Here is a 22,646-nt window from a genome sequence, read left to right as displayed (position 1 = left end):
CTCTGCCCATGGGATTCTCCAGGCAAGAATACTGGAGAGGGTTGCCATTTCCTTCTCCAGGGGATCTTCCCCATCCAGGGATCAAACCGGGTCTCCAGCATTGCAGGCAGATTTTTTACCATCTGATAAAGAACCTGAGAAAACCCCTGGGAAGTGAATGTCTTGCCAAAGATGACAGAGTTGTCAGCTTGATTAAGCCAAGTATTTACGTGGGGTTAATACTTTCCCCCTTTGTTTCCTAGTAATCAGAAGCCTGCGATACCCATGTGTCACTGATCTGGAGACGTCCCCTCGCGGGCAGCACTTCATGACCCAGCGGCGCCCGGCCCAGTAAAGCCACCGTGGTGTCCGGCATGGCCCCGCTGCTCCTGGGCGCGGTGATGCTGGTGGCCCAGCTCCAGCTAGTGCCTGCCCGCCCCGCGGTGGTGCCAGGGAACGAGCCGGGCCAGCCGGAGCTGGTGCGGAAAGCGGCGACCCTCCAGGATGAGATCCCCCACGGCACAGCCCCCAATGGCTCCGCCCAGCAGCTGCCGCAGATCATCATCATCGGTGTGCGCAAGGGCGGTACCCGCGCACTGTTGGAGATGCTCAGCCTGCATCCAGACGTGGCGGCTGCCGAGAACGAGGTGCATTTCTTCGACTGGGAGGAGCACTACAGCCAAGGCCTGGGCTGGTACCTCAGCCAGATGCCCTTCTCCGCCCCACACCAGCTCACGGTGGAAAAGACCCCCGCGTATTTCACGTCGCCCAAAGTGCCTGAGCGCGTCCACGGCATGAACCCGGCCATCCGGCTGCTGCTTATCCTGCGGGACCCGTCGGAGCGCGTGCTATCCGACTACACCCAAGTGTTCTACAACCACGTGCAGAAGCGCAAGCCCTACCCGTCCATCGAGGAGTTCCTGGTGCGCGAAGGCCGCCTCAACGTGGACTACAAGGCTCTCAACCGCAGCCTGTACCACCTGCACATGCAGAACTGGCTCCGTTTCTTCCCGCTGCGCCGCATCCACATCGTGGACGGCGACCGCCTCATCAGGGACCCCTTTCCCGAGATCCAGAAGGTGGAGCGGTTCCTGAGGCTGTCCCCGCAGATCAACGCCTCCAATTTCTACTTTAACAAAACCAAGGGGTTCTACTGCCTGAGGGACGGCGGCCGGGACCGATGCTTACACGAGTCCAAAGGCCGGGCGCACCCCCAAGTGGACCCCAGACTCCTCAATAAACTGCACGAATATTTTCATGAGCCAAATAAGAAATTCTTTGAGCTTGTCGGCAGAACATTTGACTGGCACTGATTTTTTTTTTTTTGGCAATAAGCTAGGCTCGGAACCTTTCCTATTGTAAGTTCTGGTGTACATCTGGGGTGGGGAAAAGAATTTTAAAAGGGCATTTAAGTATAATTTATTTGTAAGATCCATAAATTACTTCTGTACAGTATTAGATTCACAATTGCCATATATACTAGTTATATTTTTCTACTTGTTAAATCGAGGGCATTTTGTATTGTTTTTCATGGTTGTTAACATGTGTAATATGTCTCTATATGAAGGAACTAAAATATTTAACTGCAAAAAAAAAATGAAATTCTGGAGATGCAGTCTTTTTTTGAATATAGTTAACTTGCCCCCAACTCCAAATAGCTGTGTGTGTTCATTCATCGCATATATTTCTTTGTTACTCTTTTAAAAATATGTTTTTCATAGTTATTACCTTCCTCTCCCCTTCCCTCCTTTCTTCATTGTCTTTTTAAAGTTTTAATGTTTCCCTGAGGTCATCAGATTTATTTTTTACTGCATTGTGAGATTTCTCTTCATTGAGATGCCCGTTATTCTTGGAGGAGACAGTTTCACCCATTTCCAGCTTTAGCAGGTCCCTGAGTGTGGATTCTAACTCCACGTAAACTCCAAGAGGACAAAGCAATTAAGCTGGAGAAGTTAGTTGCTAACCAGCGAGAGACTTGCTTCAAAGAGTGCTTACACTTCCTTCTGATTGCAGCAATAAATGAAACAAAAATAAAGGAAATTAAACCTGGCTTTCAGAATGATCTTGGGGCTGTGTACTTTGCCCCAGGTGGCAGTGGGTCTCCAGAAAGTCACTTAGAATAGAAAAGAGGAATTGCAGAATCTATGCATGTCCCCATCTGTGAAAGTCTGACTAAAGGGATAACCATTTGCTTGGGCTGGGAGTCTAATAATCTATTTCCTGAAAGATCAATATGCACTTAAAGACATATATTCCATATGCTTTGAGATCTGGGTGTGTACATGTTTAAACATCAGCTCCAAATTTGGAGTCCTGAATGTGAAAGGAAATTTAAATTCCCAAGGATTGAAATTGAAAAGAGAAAAAAGTTCAAAGCAGTGGCAGATATAGGTTTGGAACCCCTTGCACCTGCCTCAGAGACGAGGAGCCCACCTTCAGTTTCACTTCTGCCCTGAACACCTGGGTTGTTAGGAATGATCAGATAACCCCCCTGAGCCTCAGTTTTCTCATGCATTCTTCGTTCAGTCAGCCTCATACAGAGTTAAATAAATCAGACTTTTTTTTCTTATTATGAATACAAATATGTTTCGTTACAGTAAAACAAAAAAATACAAGGACACAAATGCGTCTCCTGATATAGTTCTCACTTAAGGCAGAGGAGTGAAATAGACATTTTGTAGAGGAACTCATTGAGATTTCCCTGAAGCAACCCCAGGAAGGAGGAATTATTATGGCAAGTTCAAAGTGGAAGAAACAGGCACAGTGAAGATAAGGAACTCGCCCAAGTTCACGTTGACTATAAAACAGAGCTCAGAGTCCACTTATAGTCAAAGCCCAAGGGTGTGTGTGTGTGTGTGTGTGTGTGTGTGTGTGTGTATTTTTGTTTTTTTTTTGCTCTACCCATTTTTTCCCTAAATGCAAATGGAAAGACCTAGAGACAGTTCTTCCTGACATATTCCTTTTCTGGTGCCAAATGTCTTCCATCCCAAGAGGTGAGTCTGAGCCAGAGGGAAGAGCAAGAGGGAGCCTGAGGTTTTCTCAGGCGTGCTATCAGGGAAGTGAGTCACCTTAGTTATGCTTCAGCAGCTTCAGTTTGGCTTGACCTTAGCATGGCCTGCACCCCACCCTGGGCCCTGCACAGACAACAAAAAATGCCTTCTCTGCACCTTCATTAAGTGAAATTGAAGTCGCTCAGTCGTGTCTGACTCTTTGTGAACCCATGCCTACCAGGCTCCTCCATCCATGGGATTTTCCAGGCAAAAATACTGGAGTGGGTTGCCATTTCCTTCTCCAGGAAATCTCAACCCAGGGATTGAACCCGGGTCTCCCGCATTGTAGGAAAATCCTTTACCGTCTGAGCCACCAGGGAAGTCAAGGTTGTCATTAAAAAAAAAAACAGCTCCCCAAAGGGTGTGACAGAAATAGACTGGGCTTCCTGTTGACACGGAACTTTGCCATCTGCAGAGTGTTTCACTCTGTAGTGCATCACTGGATCTTACTTCGGTTATGAGTGAGTGAAGTCGCTCAGTCGTGTCTGAATCTTTGTGACCCCATGGACTGTAGCCTACCAGGCTCCTCTGTCCATGGGATTTTCCAGGCAATAGTCCTGGAGTGGATTGCCATTTCCTTCTCCAGGGAATCTTCCAAACCCAGGGATCAAAAACCCAGGTCTCCTGCATTGTAGACAGACGCTTTACCATCTGAACCACCAGGGAAATCACTGTAATAGATGAAGGCTGAAAAAATGATAGACAAAGGTGAAATCAAGTTATCAAGGTTGCCCAGGAATTGGGTGACTAAGTAGAGACCCTGGTATGTGTTTTCTGACTCCAAAGAGGATGTTTTTTGCAAAATACCTAAGCATGCCAGCACCCTCGGGATGGTGTACTTGAAACTTGCGCTGTTGGGGCAAGAAGGTGTTGGGTAGGGAAGAAGGAGGGAAGGACCAAGCACTGGACACATGGTCTACCTTTTGTGGCTGACACAGCTGATCTAGGGGATGACTGAATTTAAGATGATCAATGGGTATAAATTCAATAATTGTTGGTTTGGAGGTATGCTTGTGTGCTCAGTTACATCTGACTCTTTGCAACCTCATGGACTACAGCCCGCCAGGCTCCTCTCTGCATGGGATTTTCCAGGCAAGAATACTGGAGCAGGTTGCCATTTTCTGCTCCAGGGGATCTTCCCAACCCAGGGATCGAACCCATATCTCTGGCATCTCCTGAATTGGCAGGTGGATTCTCCCCCACTGAGCCACCTGGGAAGCCCAATGGGGGTGTTGTTGACTAAAAATGCTGTCATGGAGGTCTACCACAGGCAAGGGTCAGGGGCCCTAGTAGCTATTTCTATTCATCTGTTTTTGGTACCTCCTGAGCTAGCCATTTGGAAGGGATAAGCAGTATGAGGCCATTGCTCCAGACCTGTTCAAGGCCCTTAGCTCTCATCTGAGCACGGTCAGATTCAGAGGGGTCCTGCCCAGGGTGGGCCTACTCAGAGGCCCAAATGCAGTTACTCAGGAGTCAGATCCGTCTCCAAATGCCTCATCAGTTCAGTTCAGTCCAGGCACTCAGTTGTGTCCCACTCTGCGACCCCATGTATTGCAGCATGTCAGGCCTCCCTGTCCATCACCAGCTCCCGGAGTTCACCCAAACTCATGTCCATCAACTCAGTGGTGCCATCCAGCCATCTCATCCTCTGTCGTCCCCTTCTCCTCCTGTCCCCAATCCCTCCCAGCATCAGAGTCTTTTCCAATGAGTCAACTCTTCCCATGAGGTGGCCAAAGTATTGGAGTTTCAGCTTTAGCATCATTCCTTCTAAAGAACACCCAGCACTGGTCTCCTTTAGGATGGACTGGTTGGATCTCCTTGCAGTCCAAGGAACTCTCAAGAGTCTTCTCCAACATCATACTTCAAATGCATCAATTCTTGGATGCTCAGCTTTCTTCACAGTCCAACTCTCACATCCATACATGACTACTGGAAAAACCATAGCCTTGACTAGACAGACCCTTGTTGGCACAGTAATGTCTCTGCTTTTGAATATGCTATCTAGGTTGGTCATAACTTTCCTTCTAAGGAGTAAGCGTCTTTTAATTTCATAACTGCAATCACCATCGGTAGTGATTTTAGAGCCCCCCTAAAACAAAGTCTGACACTGTTTCCACTGTTTCCCCGTCTATTTCCCATGAAGTGATGGGACCAGATGCCATGATCTTCATTTTCTGAATGTTGAGCTTTAAGCCAACTTTTTCACTCTCCTCTTTCACTTTCATCAAGAGGCTTTTTAGTTCCTCTTCACTTCCTGCCATAAGAGTGGTGTCATCTGCATATCTGCAGTCTATTAACAGAGAAAAGCCTAGGGAGTGAGGTTGCTGCCTGGATTAGTCTAGGCTCAAGGCCAGCCTGGGTGATGACCTCCTCGCAGGATGAAAGAGAACAGCTGAGCAGGGCCTCAGCTATTGTGTTTGGGACATTTGGAATATTCACTTCACTTGATGCTTCTGAGGCATCAGACAGCCCCCTCCCATCCTCCAGGAATCATATAGTGCTGAAACCCTGATAACACAATTTTGGTTATCAGCTCACAGCCTGGAAATTTGCTGTTTTAGCAAAACTGCTGGTGTGCCTCTGAGCAGAATGCCTTGCTCTTTCTATCTTGGGAGACGGTCCACAGCAGAAAGGAGATGTGGGGCAGAAGAGGCCAGCATTCAGAGTGCCTGCTACCCGCAGAGGCAGAGTCAGAGATCACTGCTGAGAGTTTGAGTATTCATTACAATTGTGTTTTTCTTTTGAGACCCTACTATGTGCTTAGCATGGCACTAAGCTCTCAAGAGAATGAAAATGTCAATGCAGGAATAAATAGTCATTAACTGTTCTGTGTTTAAAATAAAAACAACAAAACATAGAAGTGCTAGGAAGGCTATTCTGTGTTTAAATTAAAAAAAAAAAAAGGAAAGGCAAGGAAAGCAGGCAGCTTAAACTGTGTACAGATTAGCCAGTGTAGTGGGCTTAGGGCCTTCAATATGAATTCAAGAACATCCCTGAGAGAAGTCAGTTAGCCCTAAGACAGAGTGGACTAATTGAGGCATAAGATATGGACCTACCCCCATTGTTTTAAAAGAAAATAAATAAAGGGAGCTTCCCTGGTGGTCCAGCGGTTAAGTCTCTGCATTCCCAATGCAGGTGGCCCAAGTTGGTCCCTGGTCAAGTAACTGGATCCCACAAACCACAATTAAGAGGTTGCATGCTGCAGTCAGGAATTTGCCTTCCTCAGCCGGGGGTTCACGTGATGTGACTGGGCCACATGCCACAACTGGGACCTGGAGCAACCAGATAAATAAATATACATATTTTTAAATGATAATAATAAAGAGAGGAATACTACTCTGGCTATGGGGATGGTGGTCCCAGAGACGGGGAATGTTGGCATCGAGGATCATATAAAGTGAGGGATGACAGAGGTATCAATTAACCACACCATTGCTCAGAGTAGGAAGAGATGGGAAGGGTGACGTGGCAAAGCTGTGACCCAGATCGCTTATCCTGTGGGCCACGGGACGCTGTCCTTACTACAGGAAGGCTTCTTGGAGGAATTGCAGTAGAGTCGGAGCGCAGGAGGCAATGGAGGTAACCAGAGCAGGGTGTTCTGGACAAGAGCAGGTTAAGGAATCAAGGCAGTGGGGGTGTGGAGATGGAGGAAGTAGAGATGCAAGCAGGAGAAGGTCTCCTGGGCATGGGAGTGGGTTCAACACACTGGGAGCTCACTCTGTGGCCTTGACATCTGCTTTCCAAGTGGCGGAAGCTTGCTTAGTAGGCATCCATGCATCTCTCTCTCTCCTGTGCAGGTGTATATCTGTTATATAAAAATAACTACCTTTTTTGCATACCTGCTATGTGCTTGGTATTTTAAATATGTTGTTTTTAACCCATGTGGTAATTCTGAGAAGTCAGAAACGACACAGCCCTAATTTTACAGGGGAGGAAATGCAGACGCTGAAGGGCTTGACCACGTTGCCAGAGCCATTGATGGCTGTAACTGGAATTTAGGGTCTAGTATCCACACCCTGCTACTAAAAGTCTATGCAATTGTAAGTCAGCAGAGGAAGAAGTAAAGCATATGCCTCAGGCTCCTCTGTCCATGGGATATTCCAGGCAATACTGGAGTGGGTGGCCGTTTCCTTCCCCAGGGGATCTTCCTGACCCAGGGATTGAACCAGGTCTCCTGCATTGACAGGCAGATTCTTTACTACTGAGCCACCAGAGAAGCTTCTAGAAACATAAGAGGCACCCAGAACCTCAGGAGACACTCTCTAGTGCTATTGGATCATCTTCAAGCCAATAGTGGCTGGATCCTGATACAAAAGGGATGTGATACAGCGGGTTCCTTACAGGTAGACGTTCATTTAGAAAGTCTGAGCCTGAGCTAAAGACCAGAGCAGCACAAAGGTGCTCTCCAGATGGCAAGCAAGGGATGAGGACCAGGATGCTGAGATGCTTGACTGAGGCATTTAACTGAAATATTTTGGTGGAAGGAATGACCCTGACTCTTCCGTTCACCCTGAAATCAAGATCCTCACTCCACTTTCCTCAAATTTCCAAGTCAGGCGACCTGAGAGAAAAAGCAAGGAGAGCTAGGAGACCTGAATCAATTGGAATCCCAATTCCACTAGTTATTGGGTTCAAATTCCCAGAAACCCAATTTTTTTTTCTGAATATAAATGGACTGATATTTACTAAACTCTATTTTGGGGAGAATTCAGTGAGATAAAGTAAAAACTGTTAACTTTGTGGGTATGTGGTTTAGTGGTTAAAAGCATCGAGAACTCTGGGAAGTAGATCAAGACTGGTTTGAAACAGGAGGCACCAAGGCCTTGGTTTCCCATCATTTCCCAGCTTCAGGCCCACGGCCTTTGCTGCTGGTGTCCAGTCTGGACTCCATTCACCAGAAAAATACTCTGCTTCCCCATCGCCCATTCCCCACCCCCATCTGGTGGTTAAAAGCTCAACCTGTGTACTATGTTCTGGGCATTTCTCTTAATTGTCGGTTTCTGCCTTCCCTGGAGGTGCTTGGAAAGTAATGCCCACCCTTCTTCTCTACTCTCCATGGGGTTGCCTGTGACTAACGATTGATGTGGCATGAGGCATAGGAATGCGGGGAGGCATCCCAGCCTCCTGGTCTCTGGGCAGGACAACCTCTATGGTACAACTCACGTTCCAGAATTTGTGGGATCAAGTGGAGGCTAGACTTCTCCTGAGGGCTTCCCAGGTGGCACTAGTGGTAAAGACATGCCTGCCAATGCAGGAGACACAAGAGACATGGGTTCGATCCCTGGGCCCGGAAGATCCCCTGGAGGAGGGCATGGCAACCCACTCCAGTATTCTTGCCTGGGGAATCCCGTGGACAGAGGAGCCTGGAGAGCTATGGTCCATAGGGTTGCACAGAGTCGGATACGACTGAAACGACTTAGCACACACGCATGCACGCAGACTTCTCCTGAAGCCACACTTATGCCTAGTTTTTTCTCCTGTTTTATTCTGCATCCCTGGTTATCTATTTCTTCCACAATCCCATTCTTAGTAAATGACTCACCCAAGAATACAGGCGGAGAAGGAAATGCCAACCCACTCTAGTATTCTTGCCTGGAGAATCCCAGGGACGGAGGAGCCTGGTGGGCTGCTGTCTAGGAGGTCGCATAGGGTCGGACACAGCTGAAGCGATTTAGCAGCAGCAGCAAGAATACAGGGATCCCCATCCTGGGCTTCTCTTCTAGAGTAGCCACTCTAAGATAGTAAACTTGCATACAGGTCTTAGTCTTTCTGTATTTCATACAAGTAATAGGACCAGCCAGTAATACAATAGGGTTATTCTAATTTTTCTGGTAAGGAATGAGACCACTTTGTTCTCTGACACACAGAAGTGCTAAATACAATAGACTTAATCATTATCAAGGAGTAGTCTCTTCTTTTGGCTTCTCAGAGTATCAACAGTGTCCATGCATTACCATCAACCTCCAGCTACATGAAAGCTTTCTGGTTCTCACCAATATGAGGGCATCACTCCATCTTACTTATGTTATAAGATATCGTATCTCTATTGTTTGGTTAGTAATTAATTTAGAGCTCCTGAATGAATGTCTTTTGGTTACAACACCCTGGAACTCAGCACTGTGCCTGGCACATGGCAGATAGCAAATACTTGTTTGTGGATTGAATTATAATTCTAGCCCAGATGTCAATGTGATGTGAAAACCCCCTTCACCATATCCTAGCTTTGTGAGCTGATGTCCTGGGAACACCTTCTCTGGGCCAGGCACTGTTAGCAGTTCACAGTATACTGTTTTACTTAATCCTTTCAAAACCCGGGGGAAATAATCAATCCAAGCTCATTGTTTTTTTCGGACCATCGTATCCCAAGCAAATAGAACAATGTTTGACCTAAGAGTTACAAACATTTATTAACTAAATGAATCATTCCAGCATCCAAGCTTTCTCCACTATGCCATATGATACAACCTCTTCCCGAATATTGCACTAGTAGAGAATCCACTATTCCCTAAGGCAAGCCATTGCATCTCCAAATTGCCCACTAAAATTCATGTTTCCTCTAACTACATCTCTATTCCCCTAGGTCCTCCAGTGGATATGAGTTCTACACCAGGTCTTATGAATAACAAATCTCATTCTACTGTTTTCATGTTAGCACACTGGAAAAGAACACTGACCTTGGATTCTGAAGTCCTGAACTTAGAGAGCTAGTCCTGAACCTAGCTTTTCACAGCAATGTGACCTTGGGCAATTTCCGTAGCTTCTCTCAACTTCTGGTGCCTCTCTGCAAAGCAAGATAAATGATGCCTTCTTCACATAGATTCTGTGAGTCTTGCATGGCTAGTGGCCAATGTACAAATATAAGAGATCATAATTCTACAAAAACTCATCAACATTGAAAAGTAGCTTAGCTGTCATGACTGGTGTCACCCTATTTAGAGGGTAATGGAATAATACTGAGTATTAATGAAAAGCTGGGTATGTATTATCTCAGTTAATTTTCAGGTCAGCCTCTGAGGCAGACATTACTATTAACCTCATTCTATGGATGGGACATCTAAGGCAAGAGACATTAAGTAATTTCTCAAACTCACATAACTAGTAAATAGAGCTAGATTTGTTCCCTGAACTGTCTTCTTGGCTAGCATAAGGATGTAGTACTAGCTAGTACTAGCAGGGTAGCCTAGTATCTCCAGGTTACCCCACCTTTCAGTGCAGACGGGAGTCCTTTCTTTAACATACTTGCTCATGAAAAGAGCTAGAGCATAAGGAAAGCAAACACAGAGATTAGGAACTTCAGATAAACATCTGCAAGGAAATGTAGTAGGTAGAATTCGAGAATGTCCTCCCAAGATTCCTCCTCCCTGGTGTACATGCTCTATGTAATTTTCTCCTCTTGAATGTAAGCTGGAGTTGAAATGAGATGGGATATTTACCTTCTTCATTGGGTTACATTATCTGGTCAGGATAATCGCATGTGACGTTATCAGGTTTTCTGAGACTCCAAGTCAACTTAGCATACTGAGGAGGGAGAAAGATTCTCCTACTAGTTTTGAAGTCACCTGCCATGTAAGAGGCTTAGCAAGGGATTGCAGTGGCCAGCAATACTGGAAGTGTCCCTCAGCCAGCATCCAGCAAGGAAACAAAAGCCATGGTCCTACAGGTGCAGAGAATTCAGTTTCCCAACAAGATGTCAACTTCAAAGAGGGCCCCAAGCTCCAGATGAGAACATTCTGGCTGAGAATTTGACTGCCACCAGTGAGGGCCTGCTTGGACTCCTGTCTCAAGGAAACTGAAATACCAGCTTAAGCCAACATACTTCTACTATTTCAGTTTCCATGAGATAGGAGTCCAAGCAGGCCTTCACTGAGTGGCAGTCAAGGTCTCAGCCAGAGTGTTCTCATTCAGAAAATTACTTACGGTCTCTTGCCTTAGATGTCCCATTCATAGAATGAGGTTAATAGTAATGTCTGCCTCAGAGGCTGACCTGAAAATTAACTGAGATAATACATAACCAGCTTTTCATTAATACTCAGTATTATTCCATTACCCTCTAAGCGGGGTGACACCAGTCATGAGAGCTAAAGTACTTTTCAATGTTGATGAGTTTTTGTAGAATTATGATCTCTTATATTTGTACATTGGCCACTAGCCATGCAAGACTCATAGAATCTATGTGAAAAGGGATCATTTATCCACAGCGATCAATGCAAAGAACTAGAGGAAAGCAACAGAATGGGAAAGACTAGAGATCTCTTCAAGAAAATTAGAGATACCAAGGGAACATTTCAAGCAAAGATGGGCTCAATAAAGGACAGAAATTGTATGGACCTAACAGAAGCAGAAGATAATAAGAAGAGGTGGCAAGAATACACAGAAGAACTGTACAAAAAAGATCTTCATGACCAAGATAATCGTGATGGTGTGGTCACTCACCTAGAGCCAGACATCCTGGAATGTGAAGTCAAGTGGGCCTTAGAAAGCATCACTATGAACAAAGCTAGTGGAGGTGATGGAATTCCAGTAGAGCTATTTCATTTCCTGAAAGATGATGCTGTGAAAGTGCTGCACTCAATATGCCAGCAAATTTGGAAAACTCAGCAGTGGCCACTGGACTGGAAATGGTCAGTTTTCATTCCAATCCCAAGGAAAGGCAATGCCAAAGAATGCTCAAACTACTGCACAATTGCACTCATCTCACATGCTAGTAAATTAATGGTCAAAATCCTCCAAGCCATGCTTCAGCAATACGTGAACCGTGAACTTCCTGATGTTCAAGCTGGTTTTAGAAAAGGCAGAGGAACCAGAGATCAAATCGCCAACATCCGCTGGATCATGGAAAAAGCAAGAGAGTTCCAGAAAAACATCTATTTCTGCTTTATTGACTATGCCAAAGCCTTTGACTGTGTGGATCACAAGAAGTGGAAAATTCTGAAAGAGATGGGAATACCAGACCACCTGACCTGCCTCTTGAGAAACCTATATGCAGGTCAGGAAGCAACAGTTAGAACTGGACATGGAACAACAGACTGGTTACAAATAGGAAAAGGAGTCTGTCAAGGCTGTATATTGTCACCCTGCTTATTTAACTTCTGTGCAGAGTACATCATGAGAAATGCTGGGCTGGAAGAAGCACAAGCTGGAATCAAGATTGCCAGAAGAAATATAAATAACCTCAGATATGCAGATGATACCACCCTTATGACAGAAAGTGAAGAGGAACTAAAAAGCCTCTTGATGAAAGTGAAAGAGGAGAGTGAAAAAGTTGGCTTGAAGCTCAACATTCAGAAAACGAAAATCATGGCTTCTGGTCCCATCACTTCATGGGAAATAGATGGGGAAACAGTGGAAACAGTGTCAGACTTTATTTTTGGGGGCTCCAAAATCACTAAAGATGGTGATTGCAGTTATGAAACTAAAAGACACTTACTCCTTGGAAGGAAAGTTATGACCAATCTAGATAGCATATTCAAAAGCAGAGACATTACTTTGCCAACAAATGTCTGTCTAGTCAAGGCTATGGTTTTTCCAGTAGTCATGTATGGATGTGAGAGTTGGACAGTGAAGAAAGCTGAGTGCCGAAGAACTGATGTTTTTGAAGTGTGGTGTTGGAGAAGACTCTTGAGAGTCCCTTGGACTGCAAGAAGATGCAACTAGTCTGTTCTAAAAGAGATCAGTCCTGGGTGTTCATTGGAAGGACTGATGCTAAACCTGAAACTCCAGTACTTTGGCCACCTCATGCGAAGAGTTGACTCATTGGAAGAGTCATTGCAAGAGCTGACTCATCATTGACTCTGCTGCTGGGAGGGATTGGGGGTAGGAGGAGAAGAGGACGACAGAGGATGAGATGGCTGGATGGCATCACCAACTCAATGGACGTGAGTTTGAGTGAACTCTGGAAGTTGGTGATGGACAGGGAGGCCTGGCATGCTGCAATTCATGGGGTCGCAAAGAGTCGGACACGACTGAGCGACTGAACTGAACTGAATAATAGAAAATTCCCCGGTTGCTCAGATGGTAAAGAATCTGCCTGCAATGTATAAGATCCCTGGATGGGGAAGATCCCCTGGAGAAAGGAATGACTACTCTCTCCAGTATTCTTGCCTGGAGGATTCCATGGGCAGAGGAGCCTGGTGGGCTACAGTCCATGTGGTTGCAAAGAGTCAGACGACACTGTACAACTAACACACACACACAAACACACACACACACACACACACACACGACAAAGTCTTAAATCTACTTTTTAGCCATTCTTCTCAATTTATACTCACTTTTATATACTCTCTATTGAAAACAAACAAAATGCATGATTTTTTTGCTACCCAAGGAATACATGTTCTTTGTATGAAAACTGAATCCTTTAAGTAAGATTGTAAATAATCACTGCCAATATTTTGTCTTGCTTCAGATTTTTCCAACACATAACTTTGTGTATTAAAAATAAATTACATATTTTTGATAACTCCCTCAACACCCTGAGGGTAAACATCAGCTGATACCTATCCACTGATAAACTTGAAAGAGTACTTAGAAATAATTTAAGCTAATCTTCTTGTTTTATGGAAGAAAGGTGTGAGTTCTAGAGGAGTGAAGTCACTGTTAATGCTGAATTTATAATGGTTGAGAACTCAGAACTACTCCTTAATACCTTCCACACTGTATGTTTAATGTCATATCACTTGTGTAACTCCCTTCCAGAGAGTTTGGTCCCCAGAGGAAGATCTGTTGCTTCCTACGAAACCACTGCCTCACAGTGTTTTGCAGGAAGCCAATAACTAGGTGACAGCGGCTGAGTAAAGTTAAAGTCTTCATTTAGTAGTCATTTTGGTGCAATGGGAAAAACAACAAAAGCTAGGTAGACTTGGTATTCTGGGCTTAACTGATGGTGCAGTGGTAAAGGAATCCACCTGCCAATGCAGGAGAAGTAACAGATTCAGTTTCAGTCCCTGGGTCGGGAAGATACCTTGGAGTAGAAAATGGTAAGCCAATCCAGTATTCTTGCCTGGAAAATTCCATGGACTGAGGAGCCTGACAAGCTGCAGTCTCTGGGGCCACAAAGAGCAGGATATGACTGAATGACTGACACGCACATGCACACACACACAGACCTAGTATTATAATTACCCATTGCGATGTTACAAATTACTCTAAAACTTAGAATCATGCAACATTTATTATCTCTGGTAGTTCTGAGGGTGGGCTAGGAAATTCTGGCCAGTTCTTCCTCGGGTGTCCACCCAGTTGCATTCAGATGGTGGCTAGGATTGAAGCTGCCTGAAGGCTGAGCTGCGTTGGAGATCCAAGACAGCTTTGTTAATGACATGTTTGATGCCTTTATATTTTGGGGCTCCAAAATCAGTGCAGATGGTGACTGCAGGCATGAAATTAAAAGATACTTGCTCCTTGGAAGAAAAATTATGACCAACCTAGACAGCATATTAAAAAAAAAAAAGACATCACTTTGCTAATAAAGGTCTGTCTAGTCAAAACTATGGTTTTTCCAGTAGTCATGTATGGATGTGAGAGTTGGACTATAAAGAAAGCTGAGTGCTGACGAATTGATGCTTTTGAACTGTGGTGCTGAAGAAGACTCTTGAGAGTCCCTTGGACTGCAAGGAGATCCAACCAGTCCATCCTAAAGGAAATCAATCCTGAATATTCATTGGAAGGACTGATGTTGAAGCTGAAACTCCAACACTTTGGCCACCTGATGGGAAGAACTGACTGATTGGAAAAGAACCTGATGCTGGGAAAGATTGAAGGCGGGAGGAAAAGAGAACGACAGAAGATGAGATGGTTGGATGGCATCACTGACTCAATGGACTTAAGATTGAGCAAGCTCTGGGAGGTGGTAATAGACAGGGAAGCCTGGTATGATGTAGTCCATGGAGTCACAAAGTATGGGACATGAATGAGCGACTGAACTGACTGACTTGATGCCTCAGGTGGAATGACTGCTCTGCCTGGGGGCTGGCTGGGTCTCCCTCCCTCTGCCCTCCGTGTGACCTACTTGTGCTTCCTTACCATAGCAGACTTAAGGTGGAAACTTTTCTATGGTAGCTGACTTTCCCCAGAATGAGTGTTCTAAAAGAGCAAAGCAAAAGTTGCCAGTGTTACCTAGAGAAACTACTGCTACATGGTATTGTTACAGTGGGGCCAGCCCAGATTCATTAGAAAAGGGCTATTTAAGGAGCTGAATAATAGAAGGCGTGGTTCACTGGGGGGACCTCTTTGGAGACTAGCTGCCATGCTTGGTTGTTCCTTGACAATAAAATGGACAGAACACCTACTTAATGGACTTTTGGTCATATTTAAAAGAGAGATTAATATAGGTATGAGCTTTCATGAGTCTTAGAATCCATTACACAAATGCAAGGTATCATTATTAAAAGTCCTCAGGCCAACTATGTAATTTCAACTATTTTGACCTAAAAGCATTTGCCTATTTTCAGTCCAATCTTTTGATTGTGTGTGATGGTGATTAAGTGATTTTGCATGAATCACTTGTTCCATGATACTTACACTGTGTTTTTATTATAGCCCAACCAAACCTTATGAGGAGAAAAGATACACTTAGAACAAATTGTGGACTGGGTCAGCAGGGAAATTTTGTCCTCTGTGTAGGCAGAGCTACAGGACCTCTCAGATAATCTGTCAAACACAAAAGAAAGTGACTGAGACATTTAACACTGCATATTAGAAGCTGTGTACAGCATTCTAAAAAGAATGCATGGCAGATTCCATTTCTACTTTCTTTAATTTGGAAGTTCTATCTTTAGTAGCGATTTACATTTTCCACACAATTAAAGACTCTACCTAGTTCTGATTTGCACTTGAAGTATCCAATTCAGCTGTGATTTACATTTTTTCCTCTATTTATCTGTTTCCCAGTTTAAAAGAAAAAAAAAAAAAACTAGGTCTTAAACTTGACATTAATTGGGGGTAATACTGGACAAATGTGATTAACTATTTCAGAAGATCAATTAGCTCATATGTTAAATAGGAATAAGATACTATTTAAGGAATTCTTGTGCATATTAAAGGCCACAAGCACAGACAGGCACGTGGTAGACAGTCAACACACGTGCATTCATTGTTCTTTAACACACTCTTTGTGGATCCCTTCAAAAGGTCTGTAATAAAGAACTGGCTATTGGAAACAGAAGAGCCCCTTGGTATCACTGCCCATTTTGAACATCAAGGCCAACATGTCAAAAAATCAGTGAAATTTTGTTGTGCCTCTAAATATAAGCATCCACATAAATCCAGGCCATTGACAAGCAAACACAATTTTTGAGACAATTAGCTGAATGATAAAGGTCTATTTGTTTTTCTGAAGTATTTAAATATTGAAGAAGATAAGTCTGAATGTCCTCTTCCTTCCTTTCTTTTCTATACATGTCAGATGCAGATTAAAGGTATTTTAAAAAGAAAATCTCTTCCACTAAATAGTTTGGAAATTTACCTGTTTTGGTAGAGAAGGCTCCTAACTACTTGCTAAGGACATAAAATTACTGTTTTTCAATTAGCTGCCATTTCTGTCATCTGTGTGTGTGTGTGTGATCTGTACCATAATCATTCATTTAAGATTCAGTTCTCCCATCTCCCAGTGTATGAACTTTGAAAAGGAAACTTGAAAGAGTTTGAAATTTCAAGGGATATTTTACCCATGCTTGTCATCTATCTATTAAAATCCAATCTTTTATTTATAATCACCCACTGGTAGAAACTGGAGAAAGAAATGTCAACCCACTCCAATACTCTTACCTGGAAAATGCTATGGACGGAGGAGCTTGGTAGGCTACATTCCATGAGGTCGCAAAGAGTCGGACATGACTGAGCGACTTCACCTTCATTTTCACTGGTAGAAACAACTCAAGTGTCCACACACAGGTGACCCAGTAAACCAATGTGTTCTCTCCATACAATAAAAAGCTATTCAGCTGTGGAAAGGAATGAATTCTTATATATGCGACAGCATGGATGAACCTTGAAAGCTTTATGCTGATGGAACTAAACCAAACACAGAAGAACAAACACTGTATGATTCCAATTATAGGAAATGAATAATTGATCAAATTCATAAAGACAGAAAGACAATTAGAGGTGATCAGGGGCTGGAGAGGAAGGAGAAATGAAGAGCTATTATTTAATGAGAAGAAAGTTTCTGCTACAAGGCTTCCTGGGTGGCTCAGTAGTAAAGAGTCCGCCTGTCAACACAGGAGATGGGAGTTCTATCCCTGGGTCAGGAAGATCCTTTGGAGAAGGAAATGGAAACCCACTCCAGTATTCTTGCCTGGGAAATCTCATGGATAGAGGACCTGGTGGGCTACAGTCCATGGAGTTGCAAAAGAGTGAGACACAGCTGAGCAACTAAACAGCAACCACAGCAAAGTTTATGCTGAGATGACAAAGTTTTGGAAATAGACAGTGGTGACCAATGTACATTTTTTTTGGAAATAGTGATGACTGATATAAGTAAAGTGTATGCTTAAAAATGATTAAAATTTGTTATATTTCTTATCACTTTATATATATATATATATATATGACATAAATTCAACCTTAGGGTCTATATTAACTTTTTACTTAATTGCAAGCAAGTCAACCATGATCTTAATTCATCTGCAATTTATGCAGGTGGACTTTCATAAAAGTATTAAATCCATGTATCACCAATCATTGCATAACAATTCTAGTTTATAATTGCTACATTATATATCAATTTATAGATGGAAAATAAACATGATACTTATTGTAAAGCAGGTCTAATTGGATCCACTTTTCATGTCCCTAACTGGTGACTTATCTTGAGACCAAATACTTCATTATCAGTTATAATTTAAGCTACTGTACACAGTTTTACACTGTGGTATTGAAGAAGACTCTTGAAAGTCCCTAGGACTGCAAGGAGATCAAGCCAGTCCATCCTAAAGGAAATCAGTCCTGAATATTCATTGGAAAGACTGATGCTGAAGCTGAAGCTCCAAAACTTTGGTCAATTGATGGGAAGAACTGACTCACTGGAAAAGACCCTGATGCTGGGAAAGACTGAAGGCAGTAGGAGAAGGGAATGAAAGAGGATGAGATGGTTGGATGGCATCACCAACGTGATGTACATGAGTTTGAGCAAGCTCCAGGAGTTGGTGATGGACAGGGAAGCCTGGCGTGCTGCAGTTCATGGGGTCACAAAGAGTTGGACAAGAGTGAGTGACTGAACTGAACAGTTTTCCAATCCCTCCCATGAGAAATGCATTATTTCCTCTGCAAATGGTGCTCTTCCCAACCTTCCTGTGAAATGTTCAGCATCACAGCCTTAGGGTGTCTGCATCATCCAGGATGAAAATTAACCCATGACACTGTCAGTTCTGTCTGACAATAATTTCTCATCATGAGTTGGGACTAACTGATCAAACTGTTGGAAATAAATGATAAAAAAGATTACCTCCTTATAAGCAAAAACAAATTATATACATATTTAGAGTGTCTGCCTTGTACAGGAATGGATTGTTCACCAACATGTTGGTTAAGGTCAACCCAGAAGACCCATCAATGTGCTTGTATTTTCTTCCTAAGGATGTTATAACAAATTACATGCTCAGCCACTCAATCGTATCTGACTCTGCGACCCCATGGACTGTAGCCTGTCAGGCTCCTCTGTCCGTGGGATTCCCCAGGCAAGAATAGTGGAGTGGGTTGCTGTTTCCTTCTCCAGGGCATCTTCTCAACTGCATCTCCTGTGTTGCAGGTGATTTCTTTACCATTGAGCCACCTGGGAAGCCCAGAAAGGAGTGTAGCTGTTTACAAAATGGAGGTTCTGGATGGGATTTTTTATTTTAACAGCTCTGAGTTTTGGCCTGGAGCTCGTTTCTGCCTCCCAGCCCTGGGCATGTTGAGAAATGGGACCAGAAAAGGCAGACTTGTTTTCACTCAGTTTCTTTTCTCCCCAGACCATCCTGTCCTGTTGCCTCTTTTCATACTTTGTGTCTCTGGGTCTGCATGCTGAAATCCTAGTGTAGGTACCCATGGGCATTCTTTTCAATTCATGCAGTGCATTGTAAGAGGTCTCTAATGTTTGCAAAATGGGAACACGGCGTCCATCCTGGAGGAGCCTGTGGCCCAGGAGAAGGGATGTGACTGCGTATCCTGCCAGCTGTGATGGAAAAGTGGACAGAGAGGATGTAAGAGAGGACATGTCAGTCACCGGGATGGGGGAAGGCATCACAGAACATTTGCTCCAGGTCTTGAGGATGGCCCTGAGTTTGTCTCCATCCACCACTGACTGAAGCCCCCATTCTTCAGTGGATTCTTGAATAAATACACAAGGTTTTCTTGAATTTCATTCCACCCCACCCCAACCAGTGTTGTCAATCATCGCTAGATGTACAAGTCACCAAGGTAGCTTTTCGAGAAGCATGACTCTACCATCTCCACTTCCAGCAGATCCTGATTCACAGTGAGGGGTGGGTAGGGTCCTTTGGATTCTGAGTTTTTGTTGATTGGTTGGCTGGGCGGTTAGTTTTGAGACCTCACAGATTATGAAACAGGGCATGATTGACTCTTTGTTCTGTCAGTTAGATCTGGAGAGGGGTGGTTCCAAAGCTTGAGATGTATCCCCACTTAATAGAATTGAGGCAGCGCCCCCATAATGATTGAAGGCACAGCCCCAGAGTCAAGCTGTTGGTCTCAAATCTCAAGCTCTTCTTTTTCCAGCTGTATTAATTCCCATTGCTTCAAGTCATCGGCATCAATGTGGCCAATGTTAGACACCTCCTCACTTGGCTACATGAGAGCTGACTAATTTAACACGTAGAAAGCTGTTAAGAACAGTGTTTTCTGGACTACATGATTCATAAATGTTAGCCATGATTATTACTTCACTTGAAATTAGATCTCTGCTCAGATATCACCTCCCTATAAGGGCTTCCTCTGTTCTGCAACTTTTTTTTTCCACTCTGTTTTATTTATCTTCATAGAACCTGATCATTACTGGAGATGATATACATTTGTTTTAGATTATATACATATGTAATTGAAATTAGAGAGACTGTTTATATAAATATATATACAATGTGTAATTTGTTCAATTGAATAAATACATTTGCATTAGTAATATATTACTATATCATAATATTTATAATAGTAATATATTACTAGTCTCTCTTATTTAACTTTTTGTGCCAGATGGAATTTATTCAATCATTCCATGGATATTAACTGAGTACCTTGTGGGCCAGACACTGTTCACAGGGTAAGGAATGCAACAGTGGATAAAAAGCAAAGTTTTTTCCATCAAGAAGCTCTTCTCTGGTGTTGGCTTACTGCCCTTCCCTTCTAGAATTCCAACACCATGAGAGTAGGGATTTTGCATCTTCCGTTCCTTCCTGAGCTCTCAGAGCCAGCAGAGTGTCTGAGCCCTACTGTTAATATTTAGTGAATGAATGAACAAATGGTCTTTCATCCAGCACATAGAAATTGACACCAGGGAGGAAAGAGTCTCTGACAGAGAAACCTGAGGATCTCTTAACAGAAGGGGAAATTGAATTCTTCTCCTATTTCACTCTCATGATTCCTTGGGGTCTTTGTCCCTATGTTTGGCTATGGACAGTGAGAACCAGAGACATCCAGTAACTTCCTCTAGGACACACAGCTGGACAGAAGCAGAGTCTATTTGACCCCCCAGCTCAATACTCTACATACTGTATCCATGCAGAACAGCACAAGCTTACTGATTAGTGACTGAAAGAAACAGTGAAGGACTGGCGAGGACCTCAATGACACATGCAGTTTCTCTACACTCTCAGTACCACCACCACACTCCATGTAAAGCAGATGTTGGGATGAACAGCTAGGGTTTAGGTACCTGAAAGTATAAATCATCTCATAAAAGAAGGAGAAAAAGACGAAGGAGGAGGGATTCAGGGAGACAAGGAAAAGGAAGAAGAGAAAGAAGAGACTAACAGAGGTGGGACATTTAATTGACTGTTTGCTCACATCAGTATTTCATCCTGGCCTGCAATTCTGCACTTGATGGTGTTTACCATCCTGAGGGATTTCTCACTGGTTTCTTAGGCCTGATTCTTATGCACTCTTCAGCTGAGAGCCAAGATTCTCCTCCCAGTTGGGTGGCTCCCTCCCATTCACTGCAGTCCCTCGATGCCTGTCCAGAGCCCAGCTCCCCTGGCCAGTGGCGAGGAATTCAAACAAGCATAAAAATGAAGTACATTTATACAAGTGGGTGGCTAGACTCTGCAGTTCAAATCTGGAGCAGAAAATCACGGAGCACACCTTCCCCTCATCTAATCTGTTGTTTCTCTAGACAACAGGGGACTATGGGAATTGCTGCACAAAGTTTCAGTCCATCCATTCACTGGTTCTGTGGTTTTAGACACACATTGTCATCTCTTTGAAGCCTGAGATTTCCTTCTTTGAAAAGGGTTGTAGGACAAGATGATCTTTAAGTCCCTGGAAAGTTCTAGAATGTTGTAACTTCTCCTAGGTAAGAAAAAGAAGAACATTTTGTCTTTGCTCCCTCCCTTCTTTCTTTTCCCTTTCTTACTCCTTTTTCTTTCTTTTCTTCTTCTTTATGCCAAGATTTTAAGTCACAGTCTGCTCTGGCTGAAATTAGTACCTTAAATTTTTGAAACTGTTTTGGGTAGAAGCCAGAAAAAATAAACTCTTAAAAACTGCTACCATTTTGTTTTGCTCTTAGAGGAGGGAACTGAAGGGCTCCTTTGTTGCTTGTGTCCTGAGAACCTCTGTTTACACATTTTTGGAGAGTCACTCACCCCTCCATCCTGACAGGATATAGAGACAGGATTTCAGCATGGGTTTGGAGGTGCAAACCCATTTTCATTTCACGTCTTGTTGATCAGTTGCTGGTGGGGTGTGAATGGCTAAGTCAGGCTGTCTTGATCTAGAGGTGGAGCCTTGAATGTTCTGCAAACTATACCTTATTGCTATAGAAATGGAGGTGATGTTTTAATGTTTGCTTTTTGAGACTTGCATACAGGAGATGGGCCATGGAAGAGGGTAGCTGAAGGTGCTAATTTCATGGGAGAGTTTGTGAAATTTTGGGTAGAGTAGGGTTTCCTTAGGATCAATGAAAAAGTGTCTCTGAATAGGAGGGGGTCCACTGTCTACACCCCTGCCCTTTCCTCCCCAGCCATACAGATGGTGGTTGTCAAGCCTTTGAGATTCAGGACTGTTGCTATTATATCATACATTGCATGATACAACCTAAAGCTTAACCAGACAAATAACCCACAGAGCTATAACAATGAGTTGATAACTGTGAGCATGTTATACTCCTTTTGGGGATCCAAGAAAGAATTGGAAGATGCTGATGAGAGGAGATAAGATCCTATAATCAAGCCAGGAGGGTTCACTAGCACCATGATTTTGGACTGCATGTAGATGAGAACTTGCTTGGATTCAGCATTCATGTCTATGGTATACTTTGTGTCCTTGAACCTTGAGGAGAGGACCTTGAGGCTGGGGTCTGAGTCAGGACTATCTCACCTTACAGTCAGCTCTCCCCATCACACAACACTGACAACATCTTCTCTTTTGCTCTGCTCTTATCCCTGTCTGGCATCTGTATCATTTTAATATATG

At 43.6% G+C, this 22,646-nt stretch overlaps 1 protein-coding gene across 2 annotated transcripts in view; it reads left to right on the top strand.

Moving 5' to 3' along the window:
* HS3ST1 (heparan sulfate-glucosamine 3-sulfotransferase 1) overlaps positions 1-2,029 on the top strand; it is a 35,962-nt gene extending 33,933 nt beyond the window's left edge. For both annotated transcript variants that reach the window (XM_040238342.1, XM_040238343.1), the window contains exon 2: positions 243-2,029. In XM_040238342.1, coding sequence (XP_040094276.1) covers positions 354-1,292 — 939 coding nt within the window. In that variant the 5' untranslated portion in view covers positions 243-353 and the 3' untranslated portion in view covers positions 1,293-2,029. The remainder of the gene's footprint in view (positions 1-242) is intronic.
* The last annotated feature ends 20,617 nt before the right edge of the window (positions 2,030-22,646 follow it).

The sequence above is a fragment of the Oryx dammah genome, unplaced genomic scaffold (assembly GCF_014754425.2).
Source record: "Oryx dammah isolate SB20612 unplaced genomic scaffold, SCBI_Odam_1.1 HiC_scaffold_3, whole genome shotgun sequence".
Lineage (NCBI taxonomy): Eukaryota > Metazoa > Chordata > Mammalia > Artiodactyla > Bovidae > Oryx > Oryx dammah.
The sequence above is the reverse complement of the archived record's forward strand: the minus strand, read 5'-3'. Positions and strand labels throughout refer to the sequence as shown.